Source organism: Coffea arabica, chromosome 6c (genome assembly GCF_036785885.1).
Source record: "Coffea arabica cultivar ET-39 chromosome 6c, Coffea Arabica ET-39 HiFi, whole genome shotgun sequence".
Lineage (NCBI taxonomy): Eukaryota > Viridiplantae > Streptophyta > Magnoliopsida > Gentianales > Rubiaceae > Coffea > Coffea arabica.
The window spans coordinates 15,325,003-15,337,331 of NC_092320.1; the positions used below are offsets into that span (position 1 = coordinate 15,325,003).

General features: G+C 32.9%; 1 protein-coding gene across 1 annotated transcript; it reads right to left on the reverse strand.

Annotated features, from left to right (window-relative positions):
• Positions 1-3,216: 3,216 nt before the first annotated feature.
• On the reverse strand, positions 3,217-3,849 carry LOC113693010 (uncharacterized). Its single transcript, XM_027211601.1, has one exon. It carries the CDS (start codon positions 3,847-3,849, stop codon positions 3,217-3,219), a length of 633 nt encoding a protein of 210 aa, XP_027067402.1.
• Between the last annotated feature and the right edge of the window lie 8,480 nt (positions 3,850-12,329).

Consider the following 12,329-nt stretch of genomic DNA (forward strand, 5'->3'; position numbering starts at 1 on the left):
CGAAGGTTTAATCAGCTGTAGTTTATGAATTTTTCCACTGATAGGATCACTAGTTTTACATAGAGTTCTTTATTTTGTCTGATAGTAATCAGATATGCCTAGAGGATTATGTAAGCAAAATCATACTTTCCAGCAAAGTATATATTGAACGTCATTTTGATGCATTTACCTCTTTTTTGTGTTCAATTCCTTATTGCTTTATGTTAACTGCAGTATGGCGTTTTCTGTTTGTGTTTGGTTACTCTCCAAACACCGATTGTGGAAAATTAGATTTACCATGTTTTCGTGATATCATTATTTATATATTTGATGAAACAATTAGTTTATAAAAATGTTTTAAAAAATTTTCTTTGGTGAAGCTTATTTTTGATATTGGTTAACAGGAGAAGAGTACACAAATTTTGGGTTGGGGGGCAGGGGGGAATAACGAGTACAATCACATCAAAATATAAGACAAGAAATCAGTAATGATCAGATAGATAAAAGCTATACTAGCCCACATTGAAACAGTCAAATCTCCTTCCAGTTTTTTTTGTTATACATCAATGGAGATAAATCAATTCATACTGTAATAGGCAAACTCACGAAAAAAATTTGTGTATTTTCTACGACATGTCTTTTCTTTTACTTTTTTTTTTTTTTTGAAAAAAAAAATTCTTCTTGCTTACTAGCTTGTCGTTTTAGTTTGCTCATAGCTCACGCCTACATTTATTTTTCTAAAATACTATTGTAATTAGATTAAAAAAAATTTGTTTTTGGGGTATTTTGTCATATCACTAAAAACAATATAATTTTTACGACCAAATGACTTGATTTGGTTGAATTTAGTTCTTGAACCAGATCAGATGTAAATCTTTGACGTCATGGTAGCTAATAGGCTGGCTCAAAATTGTTACTAATTGATGCGAAATGAATAACCAACTGATTATAACGCTTCTCTTTCCTAAGGGAAAAAAAAAAACAATTATCTTGATGAATCTAAACAAGAATAGCCATCGTGTATAATGAATTTTATGATGCCCTTAGGGCCCTTTTAAAACGAACTAGTGGGTGAAACACACTCTATGTGTGTGCATATTTTAGGGTAAAAATAAAATAACAATTTAGTTGTAGAATTAATTTTGTATGCACTGTCAATCTATATACTATTATCGTTAGATATATGACACACGTGTTAAATTTGAATTTAAAATTTAAATTTTACTCATGTATCATTAATCCAACCGTGATAGTATATACACTATCACCGTTTGATTCATGACATGTGTGCAAAAGTTGAATTTCAAATTTAAATTTTGCATAGTTATCATTCATCCAACGCTGACTGACAGTATATACACTATTAATGTAGAAAAGATTAATCCATAAATTAATTATAGAGTAGTAGTAGAATTTTCTAACTCTTTATTGAAGTTGGTGAGAAGACTTGGGATAAATATAGCAATAGCGGAGTAGTGTAGCAGCAGTTATGTAGACGTGGTTAATAGTAGATAAGTATTATAGCAATAGGCATGTAAACGTTGAAGAAGTAGGGAGGACGTGAGAGTATGGGCGGGATATGAGATGATTATATATTTTTACTCAATCATGCAAGAGTAAAATCGAAATAACAAATAATGACAGATTTTTTTTTTTTAAACACCAAATTAAACTCGTTCAGCAAAGTGCAGAGAAATTGTAAATAAGAGCCGTAAATTGGTCCCAGAAAGATATGTCGATCTCCCAACATCAGCTGATCAGAAAGAAAGAAAGAAAGAAAGAGAGATGAAATGACCCAGTCCTTACCTGTCCTTCCGTATATGCGTACCATAATAATAATGATAGCGAGCTGGTGATTAATTGAAGCCTAAGGGTAAGGAATCACGAATTACATAAAAAATATATTCAAGACGTAATACTTGTACGACCGTCAATTAATCGTCATACACTAATGTTCAAGTTGACCCAAATTGCAATTTTATACTCTCCTTTGTTATGTGCACCCGGGATTCCGGAAATGGGCTCATTATCACATAATTCTACTTCTGTGTTTATTTTAGTAACATTTCAGGGGCTGTAATTTTGAACTAAGTAGATATCCTCCTCTCTAAGTCGTTATCTTACTATGGTTTTAAGATTTTAAAAATTTTATGAAAGTGTCTCAGATCAAAGATGGAAATCTTAGAGACAAGGAGATTGAATTACGAGAAAATTAATGATTTTTTTTTTTTTTTGAAAAAAAAGAAGAGACTCTAAGCTTTAACAAAGAACTCACTGAATTGTTGTTATTCATACTCCTGCTACTCTAATTCCTTTGCAGATTAGAGGATTACTGCGTCTAATTTCTCTTAATTTTCCCACAATTAGATCATTCATTGTGAAAGATTACTACTCTTGGTGGTTTATTTATTTTCGTACATTGTACTTAGGAGATAAGGTTTATGTTCCCATCCTTAATACTTGTTTTGATTATTAATAAAATTCGAACTGGCATCCCATTTCTGTGTACAGAGTTTTGCCAAAAAAATACTTACAATTTTGCTGAGTTTACAAGCCAGGTGATTGGAACTTACACGACATAGTTTGATATATATGCACCAATCAATACATCATAGTCGTAGGTAAATCATGCAATATTCCCCAATTGTGTTTGTGTGTAGGAAATGGAATATGAAGATGAGTGAGAAAGTCACACGTATACAAAGTTTCCGGTTACAGGCATACAGTCCACAAAGTTATTATAATTAAGACCTTTAGACGGGCTGCAAAAGCTGGTTTCTACTTTAACAATTTTTTTTTTTTTTTTTTGGATAAATTAAAGATAAGTTCTTCACTTTCGCTGGTAAAATGTTTCAAATTAACCGAAAGTACGACAGATGAATTAAAGGAAGAATTGCACGGATCCCAGAGTCCTTGACCACCCCATCATCAGTAGGTGAAAATAGGTATCAGAAGGATTAAAGCAAAAAGGGAAAGCGAAATTACTGAAAATGTGAACTTCTAACCATATATATCATGGATTTAACTTCATCGATCTACTACTCATTGATGGCTATTGTCTCTCCAGCCAAAAGGCAACCCATTATACATATATATCGTCATATCCTTGCCCCATAGTAATTTTTTTTTTTTTTTGAGGAGTGAAAAAAAAAAAAGAAACAAAAGGAAACAGGCAAAAAAAAAAAAAAAGGAAGAAGAAAGAGTTACAGATTCCTGCTTCAATGAGATAAATTCAGTTCATGATATGCTTCTATCCATCATCTCTTGGAATCTCCTATAGGACTCTTGTTTCTCCAACCTGAACTTCTCATGGCTATTAGCAATGAACATATCAGCCAGCATGTCAATTTCATTGCCCTGATCATGATTGTTACGATCCTTTCTCTCCTCAAGCCATTTGAGATATCCTGCAAGCTGCGAAGACGAATCTGGAGCACCTCCAATGAGTTCTTCGCAAGAATCTGTTGATGGGATTTCGCAAGTGTTCCACGAGGAATCATAGTACCAATCTTTGGATGAGTAGTAGCCTTCGAGCTTAGGCATGGGGGCAGGCATGACATGAGAAGAACACCAGTTATAATGCATCCTAAATGAGCCCAGAAACAGCTTGTTCTTGAGATTCTTGCTGTTCTTTTTCACGGACAGTTGAATGAACTGAAGCAGCTGAATATCTTTAAGAACTTGAATGACAATGGATTTTGCTTTGGTGAGGGCACGAACAATGCGGTACAAGTGTGAGAAGATGAAGGATTGGAGTATGGTTTTGAGCTTGGAGGAAGTCAGTTGAGCAGAAGATGAAGCTGATTTTAGGGAGGAACTGGTCTGAAGAGGAAGGTGGAGAGTTTTTGGATGAGAGGAGGGACCAGCCATTTCTTCTCTTTTGTTTCTTTTCTGTGGGGGATGAAATGAAATGAAATGGATTGAAGTGCTGTGCTATTCTCCAAACAGTCTTGATCAGTTTATAAAGGACCTCGATGACCAAATGAGCACTGCATAGAAGTTAGTAGGTAATTCAAATAAAGTAGTGCCAACCACTTTTTAGACCATGAAGTACTAAGAATGGCTTTTCTTTTCCATATCCATTTGTCACCGGTTTATACTTGGACAAGGACAGCGGTCACTAATTAGGCATCAAAAACTTTTACAGCTATTTAGCTTGTAATTTTCAATTAAAAATGCAAAACAAAAAAAAATTGTAAGTGCTGTGGAATTCATATGCCAATGCATGAATGACATACAGGAAAAACAAGTTAACTTCTCAGTACATATATATGATAGATACACATTCAAGAACTTGTAAGAAAGCCTTCACCTTGGTCTTTTTATGTTGTGTATTAGAATTCAGTCACTTATTAACACAACAAACAAACAAACAAAAAGATATCACTCCATTGTAATTTTGGAAGTACTATCTTGAGGTCAAATAAAATGGAGTACAAAAATATTAGAATTCTCATCCTTGTTCATTGAAATTTCAGTCAAACCTTAAACAGGATAACCATTTCTAGCCTGCCCCACTCTTGACATCGTGTGTGTCTAGCCTTTCATTTTTTTTCATTTCTGTGAATAATCAACAAGCAAATTTTCGTTGTGCAAAGTGGAAAACCGCATAAAACAGACAAGTGTTTCGCAAAGTAATGCACTCTATTACTATTGAGAAAAATAAGAGCTTCTCAAAGAAAATAATTCGAGACGAAATCTGGATACTCTCCAGAGTAAGCTCTTTTTTTTTTTTCAATAAGTGAAAGGTTTTGAATTAAGAATTTCCTATTCACAATCTTTCTCTCCTTACCGTCCAATCCAATCTTCGTCTTCCAAAATAAACTGACATTGACTCAATTTACATAATAACAAGCATCCCATTTCTAAAAGCTTAATTTTTTTTTTGTATTGTATACTTGATAAACTTTTAATCCGTGATATGTTTCATTCATCCAATATGTACCAAAATTTGTTTTGGTACAGTATACAAATGTCCCCGCCTCAGTTATTTTGAACTTTTGTGTTGGAGTGGAGAGAAATACGAAAAGATATATTAAAACAAAATCGAAAGATAAAAGAAAGCCATTTAGACAAACCATGGTCCAGAGCAGGTCTAGACAACCAAAGACAAGCGGTCTTAGGCAGTGGAAAAAGCAAATGACCACTGTACCTGTTTGTCGCCCAAGTCTTGCGGGCTTTCAGTTCAGTGAAAATCTAACCTGAAAAAAATAAAGAAAATCCAGCAACTCGAAGAGCTAAACAAGGCTGATTCTTCGCCGATATTGCAAGACCAATGACTATTAAATTAGGGCACCATTCACTGCTGAACGCAAATGTTATAACCAGCAGACACAGCTAAAATCAAGGATTGAAGTCTTTGCCCGAGAAAAACAACAATGGGAAAGTACCAAAAATAATGACTCTCTATTCTCCAACACCAGACCTAATTTCCTCTCCTTCTCTTCTTCCTAGTAGCTAAGATGAATGTGTGTCATATTCTTTCTTTTTTTTTCCTTCTTGTTTTCCCCTAAAAAATATCCCTTTTAGAAGGGAGAGATGTTGAAAGGGTGGGGGCAACGATGAGATCAATCGAATCTCCATGCTATTCAAAAAGAAAAAAAAATTAAGTATTTCCTCAAGAAATCTACTATTAAAGTACATATGGCTTGGTAATATTGCCAACTCTTATTTATGGTGTTCGTATCTGTACGAGATTGGAGGTTCAGTATGCTATTTCATTTTCTCATGTTGTAATTGAAAAAAAAAAAAAAAAAACCATGCTAGTGCTTGTGGATATATATATATATATATATATATATATATATATATATATATATATATATATATATATAATTATATCTATTAGACCCTCCATGCTTGCTTGGAAAAGTTAACTATCAAAGCACCTAAATGAAATCTAGTTCAATCTTACCAAACTTTAGCTTTTATCTAAGTTTTTTGTGCTGTCAACCTAAACCAGCTAATTCACATACTGTTAGTTCAATTTTCTCTACTTAATCAAAAATAGAAAAGGAAAAACACTAGAATGAAGGTTTCAACAAAGAGAGAAATAAAGGAAATATTAACTGGCATATCCTCTTTCCAATTTTTTTATGAACACGTCAGATATATATATATATATATGTGTGTGTGTGTATGTGTGTGTGTGTGTGTTCTCTCTCCTCTCTCTCCAGATTCTCTTTCAAGATAATCAACCAATATCACCTAATCCACATTAATCTCCTATTACAGCGGCTTAAGTAGGCTACCACTTTTGGTCCCCTATATGATGTGATAATCATTAGTTTAATTCTGATTAGAGGTGCAATCAAAAGTAAATATGGAGAATAATAACTTTCAGAGGTAGATACAAGGGTGTCCCACAAAATTGTACAACACATTGAAGATTCCCACAAGTTTACAACTTTTTTCCCTTAAGTCGAAAAGCTGTGTCGATAATTTCATTCATTGTCAATGAAAGCTTTATGCATGGTTTCCAATTTAATTAATTATCTTAACTAATTAATTGATGGAATCTGGAATAATAAGACGCCTATGCTGAAATTGGACCCAAAAAAAAATACTTTGAAAAATGCTGATGTTCAATTTGCAAATAGACACGATTTGGATCGTTCTGTTGGAAACTTCGATCAAAACATTTAACTATTTTGTGCATTACAACTAGATAAACATAATACTTTCTAGATGCAAGTTTGAGTAGACTGTGAAGTGTAATAACGGATTCTTTATTTATTAGTACCAATTAACTTTCTCCAAAAAAAAAAAAAAAAAGCCGCATAACTTAATCCAAGCTGACACAGGTTTAAATTTAAGATTTCAAGAACTTGCAAGTCTAGCATCAAGATTCTCCCTCGTGATGGAAGATTAGCCTTGTTTTTCTTTTCTATTCTTTTCTACTTCTTATTCTCCCCAACTCATGTTGATGCCACTCACTTTCTAGTTTCTACCCTACCCCTTTTTAGATTTGCAATATCATAACCTTATCATGACCCTAAAGGTAAATAAAGAAAGATTTTGTAAAAGAGAAGCTTGTAGCTTAAGCCTAGTTTCGGAGGTATTTAATTTCAAAATTCCAGGAGGGAGGAAATTGAAGCAGGTCAAAAGAAATTGTGCAAAACCATGGATGTGACGATTTTTTTCCCTAACAAAACCATGGATTAATTGGTTCTTTTTTTTTTTTTGGTATAATATGTAGGTTCTTTTCATTTAAATCAATGCCTTGAATAATTTTTGAAACGTCACAGTTTTTATAGTATGGGGCTTTAATTTGACAATTTACCATCCTTTCATAATTCCAAAAAAAAAATTAATGATTGTGCCTTGATTATTTAACTGCAAAGCACACTACATTATATGTTTCAGTTACAAACCTTTGTATACTATTACTATGTAAGTACTTAACAATTTTCATGTCACAGAAAAATGCATTATGTATGGACATTTAACTTAGACTTCCATATCAAATATGCAGCTTAATTATGGCATTAAGGGTCCTTAAACAACTGAGGCTACTTCACTCAAATAACAATATATATACACAAAGAGGATTAATGAAATCTTATATATTTTAGAATTAGTAGCATTGTGTCTCAATCGACTTCGATTACTTGTAATTAATTAAGGATTAATCTTCTATATATTGACAGTGTATATAATTTTATCATTAAATGCATGACATATAATCCAAATTTGAATTTGAAACTCAAACTTTGTATATGTATCGTATATCAACTTGTGATAGTGTATATACTATCAGCGTATATAAAATTTACTCGTTAATTAATTTAATCTTGAACTAAGAACTAATAAACTATGTGGTGTAAGATTTTCGAGTTTTCTCTCCACCAAGCGATCAATAACAGATGGAAAAGAACATGTCGCTCAGGTCTTGAATTACTGAGAAAAAAGCATAGCATTCTGGCCTTGGAACTAGAGGTGTACAGAAAAGGAAATAAAGCCGAAAGACTGAAAAACAGTTGGTGAAACATGAAGCCAACTTTAATCTGTACTAACAAAATCAAAGTTCCATTCAATCAAATTGGAAGATTTTGGAACACATCAGAACTGTTTTCTTTATCATATTCCCTGGAATCATATGTCAAAATCATATAGTGCAAAAAGTTCGACCATTTCTCCTTTCCGGATTCCAAAATTTGAATTCCTCTTTCCTTCCTTTAGTTTCCTCTCTTTTTCTTGTTTGTCCAATGTTTAAATTTTCCAAGGACGTCATTTAACCATTCGTTGATGTCGTCAAAAACTTTAATCTTCTCTTTCTTTCATCCATTATATAATTTAGATTACACCTAAATGAGACCATAGAATTTATTGAAATGCAACGTATAGATTGAAATATTAAACTTGTCAACATATATATATATATATATATAGAGAGAGAGAGAGAGAGAGAGAGAGAGAGAGGTGTATATATCCTTCTTATTTGACTGATTGGTCTTCCTTTGAATTCAGCTCATGTCTACGCCTGTTCTAGGAAGAGTTTACACTAAAAACCAAAACACTTATACAGTTTTTTTTTACTTTTGTATACAGTTTTACTTAGGAATAGACATGTCAATGAGTCGAATTTTACCCAGACCCAATATATTTGGGAAGAGTTTGGATTTAATTTCTCAAATTCAGACCTTACCCAGACCCTATGAGAGAGTCATGGGTCTGGGTAGGGTCTGATTTTCTAGAATCCATATCCAAATCCAGATCCATACCAGACTTTATCCAAATCCATATATATTTAATTAAATATAATATATATAGGTAAATTTATAAAAGAATATAATATTTTATGGCTAGTGGATCGAATACATTAAGATTTTATGGCATCAGAATCTACATTTAGTATTGGTGGTTGGGTGATTGATGAGACTCGTGGTTGGGTGGTTGGGTGGTTGGTTGGGTGATATGGTTGAAACATTAGTGATTGCTGATAATTGGATTGAATCAAAAAAAAAAAAAGAGTAAGTATTTATAAATTTTCTTATTCTATTATTTATTTGCCATTGGTCATTAGTCAAATGACTTTTATCTCATTCACTATTTTAGTGCTGGATTGTAAGACATCTACTAACATTGAGGTTTAAATAAAAAAAAGAGGTGCAAAATTACATTTTTTTTAATAAGACTAAATATTTATATATGTTATGGTTGTTTTCTTTTTTAAAAACTAATCGTAATTGCCATTGTAATTGGTACAAACTTTTTCAAGAAAAGGAGAAAAGGTAAAGGCAAACAAATGAAATATTAGATGTGAATGCAGTTGAATTTTTGAAAATATATAGAAGTAGTCAATAATAATTCTTTCTTTGAATTCACAATATTGCATTCAACTTGTCGAATGTTAATTTTATTATTTGAAAACAAAAGTTGGATAGTATTTATATTATTTATGAACTCTATATATTTTAAATACATTTTTACTTTAGTATGTTCAGAAAATATCCATGAATGCCCATTGGATACTCAGATCCATAAGGGTTTGGGTATGGACTTACTTTTTCAGACCTACAAGTGTTTGGATCGGGGTCTAGGTCTAACTAAATTAAATGAGTCTAAATCTCGATCAAAGGAATTCAATCCAAATCCTACCCATTGACGTGCCTGCTTAGGAATATAAACATGTCATAGTTTGTACAGACCCATTTATTGGCTTGACCACTCCTAATTTTTACGTGCATGAAATATGAGGAAGCAGCCTAAGGTAAAAGGAGGATATTGTAGCACATCAAGTTGGGATAAGGAATGCAAGGTTAAATAACAACAATAATAGTAATAATAATAAAGCCAATAAAAGTCGGTGTCAAAGAAAGGAAACAAAAAAAAATCGTTTGCGTAAAATCGATTCTTTTGTCCGATTAATTGTCTAGGGATTGCAAGTTGTTTCAGATCAATTAAATAAATGTCGTTCATTTTATTACATCTTTTTCAGCGGAAAGCCACAAATTAGCAATCCACGAATCCGACAACATGATTACTTATGTGGTATTTTAATTTGCCAAATTGCTACATTACTAATTAATAAAGTAGGATTCAATGCAATTCAACAAAATCCATAGTCTATAATTAAGAAGGGAATTGCATCTCGTGACAACGTACACATAAGCTTGATCTGAAAGGCACATTCTCAAAGCAAATGGTAGTGAAAGTTTTTAGCATTAAAAAGCAGGTGATTGGAAAGATGATGAACATTTGACGTGGGCTACAGTCTTATAAGGTGTGACGAACCTGACTATTTGAGGACCCAAACCATAATTTTTAGGGTCAAGTAGTTTTTTTTTTAATGCCTGCTAATTATCTGTGGTTCAAAGAGAGCTAATAGAAGGAATTTTATACAATTTTATGAGATATTTTGAGGGACTTTTGGAACTTTCTTTTGGAATTTTACAAAATTTGTACGCTTCTTGTGTCGGTTGCCGATGTGTGGTTAGTTTATGAAGGATAATCTGGCCGGGGCATCGGATCTCTAATGTGGCCAAAATTTTGATACATCATTACATTGGCTTTTTTTCTGATGGTTTAACTTCAATTTTACTGTTTGACTAACCAGTGCCCAATGGAAGCTCGTTAGGAAGGAATTTAGGTGTTAATTTTTTTAAAAAGTGTAGTTAATTTACAAAAAATCTAAATGTAGAAAGTAGATTAAAATTTTCGCTTTACAGACTAGTCTGAACTTGTGCTCCATTTTCACCTTGCATCAAAATATCAATTCGAATTAGACACGTTGCATCCTAACATGTCAATTTTATCCAACTAAAATCCAATCGATAACAATATTAGTAAAACTAATTACATCGAAGACCGTGCACAAAAATCGCTTTTACATAATTGATAGGGTATGTGAGACGATGGTACATACTTCATTTACAAATAACCATCTTCAACGAAAAAAAAAACAATAAGCTTGATATTTTTTTTTTTTTTTTTTTTGTGTTTTGGGGGGGGGGGGGGGGGGGGTGTAGAATAAGCTAGACGATCATGAACCATAAACATGACGAGAATATCTTTCCATTTGATATCAAAGCTGTGCTGATTCACCCAATGGTCTTTTCTTTACTATAGGAAGCAAGAATTATACCTAGACACCAGTCATTAGTCAGCAATGATTCTAAAAGTGGAGCATTAGGCATAAGGAGTCTATTATTGTTTAGCTATCGGAACTCTTTCCAGCTATGCATTTGTGCCAAAATAACACACAATCATTTGGAAGCTCCAATGACCTCAACACGATAGCCATTGGCACATGAAATGTAGAAAAGCAGGAAGCTTCGATTGATACAAGGTTTAAGCACATCATCTTCATGCATTCATCGAAAGGATGAAAATTTTGATTGAATCATCGAATGATTATGTTGCGTGTGAGAGCCCACTGGTTGATGAATTGAATCAATGAATGATTGCATGATTCAATGGTTTTGCTCACCAATGAAGCTGTCGAAACAAAATTTCCAACAGCCCACGAAGGCTTCTCAACTCTTCAATACCAAATGTGGAAACCGAATTTTTGGACACCGAAGTGTGATGTGTTTAGTTGACGTTTGATGATCTTGTAATCACCAAGTGGAAGCGTTTTAGTTGTGAACATATTGATTGAGTTCAACAGCTTGAATCTTCTAGCAAGCTAAATTTCATTGCGTAGATTGGCATGAAGCTCCGAAATTTCTATGACGATAATGCTAACTTATTGTCACCCCCATACGAACTCCATAAGAAGTTAGGGTTGGAAAGTCCCATAATTATGCATTACATACAAAATCAAGCACAAATCAGATGATAAGACGCTTCACCTGTAACCCGTAAAGTCATGAGTTCGATCTATCGCTGTAGTAAAAGATGAACCACTATTGACCGCCTTCAACAAAAAAAAAAAAAAAATGCATTTGTATGTACTTTTCTTTGAATATATTCCAAAAAGGGTAACAAGAGTTGAATCTTAAACATATGTGCTCTCCAGTAAAGGGAATTAGGAGAATTAGTAAACAAACAAATCGATGGCAGATTACTCTTTCTTTTTTCGTTTTTATTTCAATAAAATGTTAAATCAATTTATGAGTTTTGTGGTTGTTAAAAACAATTACTACCATTTAATCACCAAATACCAATTTTCTTTTGTTTAATGGTAAAGATGGTGCTGCATGTTACCTTTCTTTTCTTTTGCATCTCCGTAATATGAGTGGCAGAAGATCTGTCAACTTTGTGGTCATTCAATTGCCAAAAAGCAAGAGTTTCTTTAAAAGTTAATATGGCCTTGTAATAACTTGATAGCACGTAGACAATGTCACTATCACAACTGAAATTTACAAGGAATTGGAGGGGAAAATGGACACAGGTATTTGGTAGCC